Source organism: Eptesicus fuscus, chromosome 7 (assembly GCF_027574615.1).
Source record: "Eptesicus fuscus isolate TK198812 chromosome 7, DD_ASM_mEF_20220401, whole genome shotgun sequence".
Taxonomy (NCBI): Eukaryota; Metazoa; Chordata; class Mammalia; order Chiroptera; family Vespertilionidae; genus Eptesicus; species Eptesicus fuscus.
In genome coordinates, this window is record NC_072479.1 from 107,759,594 (window position 1) to 107,773,383 (window position 13,790).

The window sequence follows — 13,790 nt, forward strand, 5'->3', positions numbered from 1 at the left end:
CCTGTGCATACTGGGGGTCCCCCCGGGGGCCGCGGGGAGCACCTGCGAGACCAAAAGGACCATCCCTTGGCCTTTTGGCTCCCCCATCCCTCAGCCCTCTTTGGGACCCGCGTGGAGGCCACCAGGGCTGGCACAGGACTGCCTCAGGACAGTGACCTTGGCGGGCAACCGTGGGGCTGGGGCGCACCGCTGCCCGGGCGAGTGTCGTGTAGGAGGGTTCGGGTGGACCTGGCTGGCTCGGGCGCTGACTGCAGTGGTCAGGGTGGGCTGTGGGCGCGATGGCCAGCCCCTGGGCCCGGGGGGCAGCCAGGTGGGTGCAGACCGAGGAGGGCGCACAGGCACGGGGGCAGCAGGGCTAAGGTCCCAGGAAGACGAGGGAAGGACCTCGGGGCTGGAGGTCTAGCCCGGGTCAGAGTGCGCCCCCGGGGTGGGCAGGGTCCTGGGGCGCTGCCGCTAAGCCGGTCCCGGAGGGCGCGACGCCGCCTCCCCGCGCGGACTGCGGGCGACGCACACGCACGGGCCTGGAGCAGCGCGGGAGGCGCCTCCCGGACCCTAGTCTGTCTCGGGACCCCCGTCCGCTCGCAGCAACGGACGACCCAGCCTCCCGGGCGCGAAGGCGCGCGTGTCGCTGGTGACCTTCTCGGCGCCGCCTGGGTGGACCCACGAGAAGCCCCGCCCCTTTCCCGCGCCACTATTGGCCGGGGCCGCGGTGCCCTTTGAAAACAGAGGCTCCCATTGGCTCCCGCGGCCCCTCCCTACGCGCCTGGGCACCGCCCGCGCGGGAGCTGCGCGTGCGCAGAGCCTGTGTGTGAGCGCGAGGCGGGACGCGCCACGCCGTGCGCCTCCGCGACTCTACTACGGCGAGGTAGTCCCGACGGATCGCCGCGCCCCCCGCCCGCCGCGCCTCGCCGGCCCCGGGAGGTGTCGCCCGGCCTCTCCCCGCCGTCCCCGCAGCGGCTCCAGCGGGTTCTCGGGGGCGGCCCGCCGCGGGGACCCCGGCGGAGGAGGGCGGTGTCTCGCTCGCCCCGCCCCCGCGGAGGGATACGCGCGTCCGCGGCCCAAAAGCCCGGGGCAAGGCGGCCGGGGCGTGTGAGCCGCTTCGTCTGCTGCGCGTCCACGAGGTCCACGCAGCTCGCCGGGCCGGTGCGCCGCGTGACGGCCTCGCCCGCGCGCGTCTCGGCCGCTGCTCCACGGACCGGTGCTCCCGCGACGCCCGCCCACCCGCGCTCGCCCGCCGCCTGGGGCTCGGGGTCCGCGCGGCCGGGGGAGGCCGCCCTCCCGCGTCCGTAGCCGCGCGGGGAGCCGAGCCCAGCGAGAGGCGGCGCCGAGCCCGCGCCCCCCGCCGCCCGCGATGTTGCTCTCCAAGTTCGGGTCGCTGGCGCACCTCTGCGGGCCGGGCGGCGCGGACCACCTCCCGGTGAAGATCCTGCAGCCGGGTACGCTGGGGGCTGGGGCTCAGGGGGTCCGATCGGGGCGCTGGGGCTGGGGGGCCGGGGTTCGGGGGCGCGTCAGGTCGCACCAACCCCGCCCTCGCGGTCCCCACAGCCAAGGCGGACAAGGAGAGTTTCGAGAAAGTATACCAGGTGGGCGCCGTGCTGGGCAGCGGCGGATTCGGCACGGTCTACGCGGGCACCCGCATCGCCGACGGGCTCCCGGTGAGTCGGGCCGCCGGGCGGACCCGGGTTTTCCGCCCAGCGCGCGCGGCGTCGCCGCCGGCCCGGCCTAACCCCCTGCCTCCCCCCAGGTGGCCGTGAAGCACGTGGTGAAGGAGCGGGTGACCGAGTGGGGCAGCATCGTAAGTGCGGGGCCCGGGCGGCGGGCGGGCGGGCGGGTGGGCCGTCGGCGGGGCCGGGGCCGGGGCGCTCTGACCGCCGTGTCCCCCCCCCCCCCCCCCGCCGTCGCCAGGGCGGCGTGCCCGTGCCCCTCGAGGTGGTGCTGCTGCGGAAGGTGGGCGCGGCGGGCGCGCGCGGGGTCATCCGCCTGCTGGACTGGTGCGAGCGGCCCGACGGCTTCCTGCTGGTGCTGGAGCGGCCCGAGCCGGCGCAGGACCTGTTCGACTTCATCACGGAGCGCGGCGCCCTGGACGAGCCGCTGGCGCGCCGCTTCTTCGCGCAGGTGCTGGCGGCCGTGCGCCACTGCCACGCCTGCGGGGTGGTGCACCGCGACATCAAGGACGAGAACCTGCTGGTGGACCTGCGCTCCGGGGAGCTCAAGCTCATCGACTTCGGCTCGGGCGCGCTGCTCAAGGACACGGTCTACACGGATTTCGACGGTGAGCGGAGCGCGCTCGGGCGGGCGGGCGCGGGGCGTTCCAACGGCTGGTAACGTCCGCGGGGAGGGGGGGGCGGGTGAGGGCCGAGCCGCGGCCTCGGACACGTTCACACGCAGGCACCCGGGCGGGGATCCCGAGCCGGTTTGGTTTGGTTCGGTTCGGTTCGGTTCGTGGCAGGGGTGGGGGGGGGTGGGGAGGGGGGTGAGAGGTGGGCTCGAGACTGCTCCCTCGGGCCGTGTTGGGGCGCACGGGCGGGGGGCTGTGGGGGTCGTGATGTCTGCGTGTGTGTCTGCGTGGGGAGTGCCGGGGCCCCGCGGCGATTGCAGCCGGCGCTGCGTGGGCTCCCCCTTCGTGCGGGCGGGCGCTGCGTGCTGCGTGCGTGCCTGGGGAGCGGGGGTGCCGGCAGAAATCCCCGCATTGCGGTGCGCGGGGAAGCCGGGGCTCCCCGCCCGCCCACGCCTCCTCCCTCCTCTCCCGCCTCCGCTCCCCGCAGTCCCCCAGCCCTCCCCCCACCCTCAGCTCACATCTGTTTGTTGTGAAACCCGAGCCGGCGCCCATGTGACCGGCTCCTCCTCCGCCGCCAGCCCGGAGGCCCCGCCTGCCTGCGGGGTTTTTCCAGGGCGATGACTCGCAGGATTGGGCGCTGGCTCCCTCTCCTGGCGCAGCCGCCGACTCGGCTGGCGGAGTGGAGCGCGGGGCTTGGTGCCCGCGTCGCCTGGGTGGGCGTCCTGACCCCCCTGTTCCGCAGGCACTCGCGTGTACAGCCCTCCCGAGTGGATCCGCTACCACCGCTACCACGGGCGCTCGGCCACCGTCTGGTCCCTGGGGGTGCTGCTCTATGACATGGTGTGCGGGGACATCCCCTTCGAGCAGGACGAGGAGATCCTGCGGGGCCGCCTCTTCTTCCGCAGGAGGGTCTCCCCAGGTGTGTGCGGGGGGCCTGGGGGGCGGCGGTGACAGACCCAGGAGCTGGCCCCTTGCTGACCGCCCCCCCCCTCCCCACAGAGTGCCAGCAGCTCATCCAGTGGTGCCTGTCCCTGCGGCCCTCGGAGCGGCCCTCGCTGGACCAGATCTCCACCCACCCCTGGATGCTGAGGGCGGACGCGGGCTCCCCCGAGAGCTGGGACCTCCGGCGCTGCGCCCTGGACCCGGACGACGGGGCCAGCACCACCTCGAGCAGCGAGAGCTTGTGAGGGGGGACTGCGCCTGGTTGTGGGGGCCAAAGGGACCGCCTGCCCCAGCCCCGCCCTGTAGGGCTCGTCCTCCGAGGGCTGTCTGCTGGAGACAGCAGTGACCTCTGACCCCTGGTGACCTTTACCTTTGGCACCGGGCCTGTTCCTTTGCTTTGAGTGCCTTTCCGAACGCTGCTCTCACGGGACTGGGTTTTCTCAAGCTGTCTGTCCAAAGACCTCGGCCTGAGGCGAGGTCCGTCTGTCCGGGCGGGTGCTGGGCCCCGAGGCTGTCCCTGTCCTGTGCTCCGGGCGGCGGCCGGGCCCTGCGCCTCCCCCTGACCGGGCTGGACCGGGAGCACGCGTGTCCCGAGGCTTGTCTCACGGCACAGGGTCCTCGTGCCCGCCTCCCGCACCCGCCCCTCCTCGGTGTCTGCGGGCTCTGTGCACAAGCAATGCAATGCGCGGGCCCCTGCTGCCCACACGGCCGTCTGTGTGCGCTGCAAGCCTGCGAGCGTTATTTATGGTGACCCCGCGGAGGGCTATTTATTGTTTAATTTATTTGTTGGGGGTCCTCCTCCGCCGCCCACTCTGCTGGGCCCCTGGGGCGGGGCGGGCGGTGGCTGTGTGGACGCCAGTCCGACCCACCTGCCTGTCGGAGGATGGACTTGTACAGTGGCTAATTTAAGGGAGTGGGTGACCCGCCACTTGGGGCTCTGCACCCCTGGGAGTGGGTTTTAAATTATTGACCTTGTACAGTCTGCTTGTTGGCTCTGGAAGCGGGCGGGGGGCGGGGGGGCGGGGACAGAGTCTCAAGCCTTTAATTTATTTTAGTAGTTGTTTCTGTGGTCCTGGTGCCAGGCATCGGGATGGGGGTTCTTTCCGTTTAAAAGCAAGATGTCTGGAAATCATATTTTTTATACAAGCATTTCAATTAAATTGTTTTGTATATAACGGATGTCCTGTGTTTATTGGGCTGGGGGGTTGGGTGGGTGAAGGGGCCTCTGGTCCCTGGGGAGCCCCCACCCCATTCCTATGAGGAGGTGGCAGCATGGGGGGGCCTAGGCTAGGTTCTCCCTCCCAGACCAGGAGACCCCGGGTGTTCCTGCCCCGGTTGCAGCTGAGGGGGTGGCATTGCCAGGCTGAGCTGTTGGGCCTGTGGGAGGGGCAGGGAGCCAGGCAGGCCTGGGGGGGTGTGGGGGTGATTGGTCAGAGGCCATGTTAGGGGTTGGCCCCGAGAACCTCTGGCCGCCTCCAGGCCACACAGGCAGAGCGTGGGAGGGGATCATGCCCCTCCGGCCACTGGAAGGTCTGAAGGGTGAATACGAGTTGGCCAGGGGGACGGGCGGCAAGGCCTAGGTGCAGAGAGCAGGTGAGTGGGGCGTGATGGTGGGGTTGGACCTGGCGCTCAGCTGTAGGGTGAGGCGGTGGTGGGAGCCACGCCAGGGCCAGGAGGGAAGCGTGGGCCAGGCCTAGCGTGAAGGGCTGGCTGGGTAGAGGGTCTGGGTGTGCCCCCCGCCCACCCCCACCCCCCAGGGCGATCCCCATGTCAGCGCTGCCCTGTGTTTGCTCTCCAAGTCGGACTGGATGGAGGAGTGTCCGGAGGCCGCACTCGAGAGCAGGGCAGGGAGTTTGGGGAAGTAAAGCGGGCAGGCAGGGCTAGGGTGTGGCTCCTGGCATGGCCTTGGGGGGCCTGGTGTGCCCCCGGGAGGAGCCACTGGGCCCAGGAATTCCCGGCAGATGCTGGGGAGCTGAGTGGATGGAGGGGAGACGGCGCGCCCGTTCCCACGGCCGGCCTGGCCAGCCTGCTGCTGGGTGTGCATCCAGGCCGCCGGCCCCTCCTGGCTCACCCGGCTGCTCCCAGGAGGGGGCACCGGGGAGGCTGAGGACAGCAGAGGCAGCTTTTGCCCACCCCCCCCCCCCCCCCCCCCCCCCGGTGACAGCCACCCACACGTCACCAGGATCCTGGCTCCCCACTTGCCAGCCGAGGGTGCTGGGCTGGTCCCGGGCACCCACCATGCACCCACCTCCCTGGTCTCCACAGTCCATGATCCATCTGTCCATCCATCCGTCCGCCCACTGCACATCCAACAACCAACCACTCTCTGAGCTCATCTCTGTGGGGGATCCTGAGTCAGGCCCTGGGACGGCCAAGGCGCCCCCCCCACACTTAGTCACCAAGAGCTGGGAGCCTGGTGGGAGGCCGGCCTGGCACAGAGGGCGTCGCATTCCCGGAGGTGCAGTCAGGTGGGCACAGCCGACTGCAAAGCCCTGAGCCTTGGCTGGCCGAGGGCTCTGTCCTGAGTTTTCCCTGCGTCTGTCAGCCCAGGAGCCCGCCCCTCACACGGGCGGTAGAGGCCCGAGGCCAGCAGCCATCTCACCACAGGCCTGAGGGCCGAGGACAGCATCTGCCCGTCTGTCCTAAAGCAGGGGGCTCTGCCAGGGAGCTTGGGAATCACTGCCCCCTGGGCCCCGCCAGGCCACCCCAGGCTCCTTGGCCCGGGGACCCCGCAGTGCACCTGGGAGGGGGGCGGCACTGGCTGCTCGGGCTGTGGATGGGGGGTGACAGCTGACGGGTTCGAGAGAGGCAGAAGCTGAGGCCATGGGTGACACCTCCTCCCCGGCCGGGGGGTTGCAGGCCCCCAGGCTCTGATGGGAGGGACAGGTGAGCAGGGAGGGGGTTCGCTGGGGGTGGGAGGAGGCCAGGCCTGGGTGTGTCGGGGCCAGGGGTGGGCCCAGGGCCCGCAGGGGCTCGGGGAGGCAGTACCTATACCCGGGCGGGACTCTGCTGGACAGAGCCAGCCCGCCCCACAGGCAGAGGGAGGAGATGGAGGGGCCTTGGCCCCGCACCCCGCCTCCACTCTGACTGCCCCAGCCTGGGCCCCACAGCACCCCTCCTGCCTGGTCCCCGGCTCCGCCAGGCAAGCCCTTGCCCAGGATGTCCTCGAGGAAGCAGGCCAGAGAGGCACAGAATGACTCGTCCCCGTGGCTGTGCCCACGTACTGGGAAGCGGGAGGGCCAGGCTGAGGCCTACGGGGAGGGGCCGGCTGCATCCAGGACCCCGGCCGTGGGCACGGGTGCAGGCCACAGGCCACAGACAGGCCGAGGATGCCACGCACTGAGGGCGCCTTCCCAGATCTCGGGGCACAGTCCCGGGTCCCAGTCCCGGGTCCCAGAGGCAGGCTGACTGCCGGGCACCGCTGGGCCCCTCGGCTCGGGGTTCTGAGGGGACGAAGGAGGCAGGGCTCCCCCCACCTCTTGCCTCGGGACAGACCTGGAGCTCTGTCAGGGTCTGAGTGGTGGACTTGCCCCCCAAGATCCCCTCCCCCCCAGACCCCAAAATCCCCCCGTACCCAGGGCAGGAAGGCTGCATACCAGTTCCCGAGGCCCTGGGTCCATCCAGGGGCCTCTCCCCGCCGCCCCCCACCCCGCCCCTCTGGGCACCTCCAGGACACCCTCTCCTCGGGCAGGCGGGGTCAAGCGACAGCGTGCACCTGGGCCTGTGGGGCCGGGGTGGGCCGGCCTCCAATCTCCGTGGCGGCACCAAGGGCTGTGCCCCTCGTGCTGAGCGTTGGGGTCCCCAGAACCAGCCCCGTCTGCCAAGCCTGGGTCTGGGGCCGAGAGGGGTGCCTCTACCAGGGGCTCTGGGCCAGGATGGGGCTGGGCGCGTGGGCAGGAGCCCAGCGGCCCGTGGGCTGCGCTGCGGTGGACAGCGTGGGGCCTCAGCACCGGGGACAGGCTGCCTGGACGCGGCGTGAGGGCACGACCCCAACGCCTGTCCTGCCCTCGGCCAGGCTGCTCCGGGCCAGGCTGGCATCGCCCCTCCCCTCTGCCCATGCCCTGGGCTGGCCCGTCTCCACTGGTCTTCCTGTATCGCCAGCAGTTTCATATCAAGGCGTCTTCATTTATTTTTAAAAATATTTTTATTGGTTTCGGAGAGGAAGGGAGAGGGAGAGAGAGAGAGAAACATCAATGATGAGAGAGAATCATGGATCGGCTGCCTCCTGCACAGCCCCCTACTGGGGATCGAGCCTGCAACCCAGGCAGGTGCCCTTAACCAGAATCAAACCCGGGACCCTTCAGTCCCCAGGCTGGCGCTCTATCCACTGAGCAACACCAGCCAGGGATCAAGGCTCCTTTAGAGCCACTGGCTCAGGTTCTGCATGGCATCTGTGGCTGCGGGACTTTCCCGGGGGCTGCGCAGAACCCCGAAATCCCGGTGGAAAGAACCGAATTCTGCGTGGCACGCGGCCTCGGCTCAAATGCCCGGCGGCCGGCCAGCTTGCGTCTCCTCCGCTCTGGCTCCGGCCCTGCCAGCAGCGTCGCGTCATCACCTGTGGGGCCTGACCTCGGAGTGGCTCACTCCCAGCTGGCCCCCCTCCTGGCCTCCTCACCCAGTGGCCCGCGGCCGCCCAGCTTCCAGGAAGAGAGAGGCCGGGACAGATCAGAAGCTGACCCGCTCCCCTCCTTCTCTCCGACAGCCCCTGAAACGAAACCTCGGCGGCTTTCCGTGTCAGAGCTTCTCGGAAAAGGGAAGTGACCCTGCAGGGGCCCGGGCGCCCCACCCACACCTGCAGGCATGCAGACCCCATGGGCCCGGACCCCGGTGCGAGCAACCGCAGCACAGAGAGGAGACACGGAGGGCCGGGCCGGGCCGGGCCCCCGAGGCGGGCGTGGAGGCTGGACAGCAGGGGCCGAGGGGTCGTCGCCTGCCCTGGTGAGCCGCAGCCACGGGCACTGTGGCTGGGAAGAGGGCAGCCGAGCCTGGCACCTGCCCACAGAGCCCCTGTCCGTCCCTGACCCCGGGCCGTGGCCGAGGGGGTGAGGCACAGCCAAGTGGCTGGCTCTGGGCACCTCGGTGGGCCCCTCCCTCTCCACGGAGGCCTCTGATGGGGCGTCGGCCTGAGCCTCCGGCACGTGACTTCCAGGCCGCTGGCTTTCCAGGCAGACTTGGCAAGGCCTGAGCGTCGAGCTTAGATTACACAACTGACCCCCCTCTCCACGCCCCCAGTGTTCCCAGCAGTCAGGCCGGCTGGACAGTCAGGGCAGGGCCTGCCTCTCAGCACTGACCACTGCCCTCCCTCCGGCCTGGTCCCCCCGTAGGAGAGCCGTTCCTGGGGACCAGGCCCAGGTGCTGGCCAGGTGGCTGGGTGGGGAAGGACTGAGGGCCTCCTGGGAGGGATGTCACCTGTCCCCGCACTGACTGGGCCTGGTGAGTGTGGAAACGGAGGGGGATCAGGGGCCCACCCGAGGGCCAGGGCATCCGCAGCGGAGGGGGCCCCCACCCTGGGAGGAGGAGGGTCCTGGGGTGGGATCCCATCTCCCTGACCTGGGGCTCAAGGGGTGAGCTGACTGACTTGGCTGCTGGCCCCTGCCGCACCCCTTCCTGCCAGGAAGCTGCCTGCCCTGACCCAAAGTGCAGACCCTCAGTGGGCAGGCACCCTGCTGTCACTGGCCCCGCCCACGCATAGGGGAGGTGGGCACCTGCCCCGCCCCCAGGCCCCGCCCCCAGGTGCTGCTGCTGAGCAGGAACCTGTGCTTAGTGACCCACTGGTCCCTCCAGCCGTGGGCGGGGTGGAGAGGAGAGGCGCAGCCCCACGCCTTGTACCCAGAAGGAGGCCCCAGCTAGGCCTGGGGGGGCGGGGGGGGAGGACAGGGCTGGACCGGGCGGCCGAGAAGGCACCACCATGTCCCTCAGCGAGGCCCTCTGGTGCAGATGTCCTGCAGTGTGGGGGGCATTGTGGGGGGCAGTGTGGGAGGGGCAGGGTGAGGAGGGGCAGGGTCGGGAGGGCCAGGACTTGGAGATGCCTCCCTGGGTGGGGTTCCTACCACAGCAGGCCCACCGACAGGTCCCCACAGAGGCCCTCCCATCCTGGGGGGCCCCACCGGGCAGAGCACCCCAGAGGCCACCTCCGGCTTGGACCCTCCCATGTCAGTTCCAAAGCTCAGAGGGACCCCTGGGCTGGCCCTGCCATTGGGCAGTGACCCAGACACATCGACCGACTGGGACCCCGCCCCGCCCATGGCCTGTGTGTGGGGGCCTCCTGCAGCTCCGAGGGGTTCAGGGCTTCACTGGGCTCTCACGAGGCCATGTCACGGAAGTGGGGGCTCCCAGAGGGCTGAGGGCTGAGCGGGTTCGAGGCCAAGGGCAGGCTCAGAGAGAAGGTGGCCATGTCTGGAGGGAGGAGGGTCCTGGAGGGTGGACAGGCCCGAGGCCGCCCCGGAAAGGGGTAGGGTGATGTGGGGGCCAGGGCCCAGGCAAGGAGGAGTCCCCCGAGACCAGGAGGGTCTGGGTGGTTTGGGAGGTAGAAGTTCATTTGGACGCAGGGAGGAATGAGCCCCGAGGATGAGGGGGGTGGAGAGGAGGGGCGCACATGTTCAGAAAGCCCAGGGGGCACAGTGAGCCCCCCAAGGTGAGAGCGTGAGAGCAGGCCCGGAGGTGCTGACCCCCCTGGGCCCCGGAGGACTCCGCGCTGCGCCCACGCCTCCCTGCCCACCCCGGCCCAGCTCTGGGACGCCCTGTCCCTGTCCTCACACACACGAGTGACCAGCCACCCCCTCTGCCGGCTCCGACTCCCATGCCTGGGGCTGCCCGCCGGTGGCCGCTGTGCCCTACGGTCAGACTAGCTGTGGGCGCCCTGAGCCAGCCCGCGGGCACTGGCCCCAGGCCCCCAGGCCCCAGATCCCATGCCCACAGCACAACCAATCTTGGGGGGCCTCTGGGCTACCATAGAGCCGACCAGCTCTCCAGCTCCTGGCCATGGGGAGCCCCGGCTGGGTTTTCTATCTCGGGGCCGCGACTCCCTCACCGGACGCCCTCCCGGTCAAAAAGGAGCTGAGACGGGCGGTCCCCAGGGCCAGCGGGGTCCCTCCGGTGGTAGGAAGGCAGGGCTGAGCGGGGCCTGGCACGCAGTAGGTGCGCCCTATGGGACGAGTGCCACGTGTCACCCCTGGCCTCTCCTCTGGAGCCCTGGGAGCCTGGAGGGCAGAGCCTGGGGCCGGGGGGAGGGGCGGCCTTGGGGAGCCGGCCCCTCAGTGCCCAGGCACATCTCTGCTGGGCTGCCCCCCGCCCTTTCAGAACTCGGCTTAAACTAATACCCGGAGCCGCTTTAAACATCTCTCAGAAAGTGAAATGGAGGTCTAAGGGAATTCATGAAAAGTATTTTTAAAAAATACATTTATATTTATTTTTTAAATTTCAGAGAGGAAAGGAGAGGGAGAGAGAGATGGAAACATCAATGATGAGAGAGAATCACTGATCGACTGCCTCCTGCACGCCCCACACTGGGGATCAAGCCCGCAACCTGGGCCTGTGCCCTTGAACCTGAATCAAACCGTGACCTCCTGGTTCATAGGTCAATGCTCAACCACGGAGCCACTCCGGCCGGGCATGAGAAGCATTTTTGAAGCAGCTTTATTGAGGCACAATTTATGAACCATAAAACCACGCACTCTCCACCATTTCCGTGCACCACCCACAGCCAAGGACTGAGTAGAGCCTCCGGGGTGTCAGCCACCCCCAGTCTAATTTTAGAACGTTTCCGGCTCCCAGCCCTGGCGTTCCCATTAGCGGCTCCCCCGCCGCCCGCCCCCCCAGCCCCAGGCTACCACCCGCCTGCCTGCCGCCCTCAGGGACTTGCCCTTGGTGGACGTTTCATAGAAATGGAAGCGGACAGCGTAGAACCTGTGGGGGTCTGGCTGCTCTCACTGGGCACTCGTTTTGGGGTTCGTCCCTGTGGCAACACGTGTCAGCGTTGGCTCCCATCAGGTGCATTGTGAGGGCACCCTCGCTGGTCCATCACCCACGTTGCGGCTACTACGGATAGGGCTGCCGTGGACACGCGTGGGCATTCTTTGTGTCCGCGTGTTACAGTTCTCTTGGGTGGGTGCTAGGAACGGAATGGCGGTTGGATGGTGGCTCTCTGTTTCGCATTCCCACCAGCCACGGCGCCACATCCCTGTCCACTTGACATGTCTGTCCCTTTGACCATGTCCCCCGGGGGGGGGGGGGGGGTGAGGGGCTGCATGTGTTTGCTGTTTGAATTTTCCCGGAAACTGGGTGCTGAGCATCTTTTAAAATGTGATTAGACATTTCTCCCAAGAAGGTGCCCAGCTCCCCGCCTCCTTTGGTTAAATGTCTAGTAGAATGTTTTGCCTATTTTTTTTAGTTGGGTTGTTTGCAGTGTTATCTTAAAATTCATATTTGTGTGTTTTTTTTGCCGAGCCAGTGTTGCCCAGTGGTTGAGCGTCGACCTATGAACCAGGAGGTCACGGTTTGATTCCCATCAAGGGCACAGGCCCGGGTGGCAGGCCCCGTCCCCAGTGGGGGGCGTGCAGGAGGCGGCCGATCCCTGAGTTTTCCTCTCATCGTTGATGTTTCTCTCTCTCCCTCCCTCTCCCTTCCTCTCTGAAAGCAATAAAAATATATTTTAAAAAACACAGAAATAAGGTAAAATATGCCCGACAATGTTTTTCTTTCTTTTGAGTTTCAAATGTGCTTTCCATGCTCTAGACACAAGTCCTTTTCACATGCACGGTTTGCAGACATGCACACTTTCCATTTTCTTACTGCTGTTCAAAGCACACGGCGTTTGCTTCTGCTCACGTCCAGCTCACCTGTTTGTTCTTGTCGTGGCCCTGCTCTCGGTGCAGCGCGAAGAACGCTCCGCCCACGTCAAGGTCACAGAGGTCGTCTGTCACGTGTCCTTTTCAGAGTCCTGCGGTCTCAGCTCTCACCTTTAGGGTTAGTTTGGTGGGTGGGGGAGGCAAGGGCCCTGGACGTGTGGGTAGCCACTGGTCACCGTGGGAGCCGTGGCACTTCTGTCAAAAACCAAGCGGCCGAGCCCTGACCGGTGTGGCTCAGTGGATAGAGCACTGGCCTGCGGACTCAAGGGTCCCGGGTTCGATTCCGGTCAAGGGCATGTACCTTGGTTGCGGGCACATCCCCAGTAGGAGGTGTGCAGGAGGCAGCTGATGGATGTTTCTCTCTCATCGATGTTTCTAGCTCTCTATCCCTCTCCCTTCCTCTCTGTAAAAAATCAACAAAATATATTTAAAAACAAGCAAACAAACAAAAAAACCAAGCGGCCGTGAGTCCACGGGGTCACTTTGGACTCTGAGTTCGGCTCCACGGATCTGAGTCAGCTCGTATGTCAGCACGTGTCTTCATGGCCGCAGCGTCACAGATTTTACACTCAAAGTGTTGTTCCTTTCCAAATTGAAAGAAGGAAGGAAGGAAGAAAGAAAGAGCCCTTGCCAGTGGGGCTCAGTGGATAGAGCATCAGCCTGCAGACTGAAGGGTCCCGGGTTTGATTCCGGTCAAGGGCACATGCCCGGGTTGCGGACACAACCCCGGTGGGGAGCGTGCGGGAGGCGGCTGATCGATGTTTCTCTCTCATCGATGTTTCTGACTCTCTATCCCTCTCCCTTCTTCTCTGTAAAATATCAATAAAATACATGAGAAAAAAAAAAAAAAGAAAGAAAAGAGAAAGACATAAAGGAGGACCCAATGGACATTTTGGAATCGCCCACAGAAACCCTACCCGATGGATTCAGTAGCAGAATGGGGACGACCGAGGGCAAAACCCACGAGCTTGAAGCTGTATCACTAGAAGTTAATATGAGCGACAGAGTAAAAAGAATAAAAAAAGAATCAGGGTCTCGGGCCTGCGGGACAATGAAAGGGCTAATGCTCGTGTCCGTGGAGGCCCCGGAGGCGAGGAGAGGCTGTGGGGCCGGGGAGCAGGGCGAGGAAATATTCGCTGAACACGCCCACGTCTGGCAAAAGGCACACAGGAATCCACACCAGGACGCTCCACAGTCAAACTGCTGAAAACTGCTGTGTGTGTGTGTGTGTGTGTGTGTGTGTGTGTGTGTGTGTGAAATCTTAAAAGAAAACCCAGAGAAAAGGGTGCATTACCCACAGAAAACCACGATTGGAATGGCTGGACATCTCACCAGAAGCCGAGAGGCCGGAAGGAAGGAGTCCAGCAACATTGTCTGTTTTCCTCACCAGAGGATGTTGTTATTAATTTCCCATTAAAATTTATTTTTAGAGAGAATGGAAGAGGGGGAGAGACAGAGAAACATTGATGGGAGAGACTCATGGGCCAGCTGCCTCCCACCCGCTCCCGCTGGGGAGGAGCCTGCAGCCCAGGCCCCGATGGGACTCGAACCCGCGACCTTCAGTCACACTGGCCGGGGCACAGCCAGCGCGTTGAAAAGTCCATTTCCATGTTTCCATCCAGCAAACGTCCGTAACCGAGAAAAGGCCTTAAATTAACCAGTTTTATTGGAGCCGCGCTGACCAGGACTTGGGGCTGGGCGCCTCCTCCGAGCCCAGCGCCCCC

The 13,790-nt window shown here is 66.3% G+C and overlaps 1 protein-coding gene across 1 annotated transcript; it reads left to right on the forward strand.

Annotated features, from left to right (window-relative positions):
• Positions 1-1,162: 1,162 nt before the first annotated feature.
• On the forward strand, positions 1,163-4,395 carry PIM3 (Pim-3 proto-oncogene, serine/threonine kinase). Its single transcript, XM_054719659.1, has 6 exons — positions 1,163-1,436; positions 1,546-1,655; positions 1,745-1,795; positions 1,906-2,272; positions 3,021-3,197; positions 3,278-4,395. The coding sequence occupies exons 1-6, from the start codon at positions 1,352-1,354 to the stop codon at positions 3,463-3,465; spliced, it is 978 nt and encodes a 325-aa protein (XP_054575634.1). The 5' UTR covers positions 1,163-1,351; the 3' UTR covers positions 3,466-4,395.
• Positions 4,396-13,790: the final 9,395 nt, after the last annotated feature.

What these genes read in the sequence shown, in the direction of transcription:
- PIM3 (XM_054719659.1), top strand. Translation starts at nt 1,352, where the DNA reads ATGTTGCTCTCCAAGTTCGGGTCGCTGGCGCACCTCTGCGGGCCGGGC. An exon ending in GGTGAAGATCCTGCAGCCGG is followed by an intron (nt 1,437 to 1,545) that starts GTACGCTGGGGG and finishes CGGTCCCCACAG; the next exon opens with CCAAGGCGGACAAGGAGAGT. An exon ending in GGTCTACACGGATTTCGACG is followed by an intron (nt 2,273 to 3,020) that starts GTGAGCGGAGCG and finishes CCTGTTCCGCAG; the next exon opens with GCACTCGCGTGTACAGCCCT.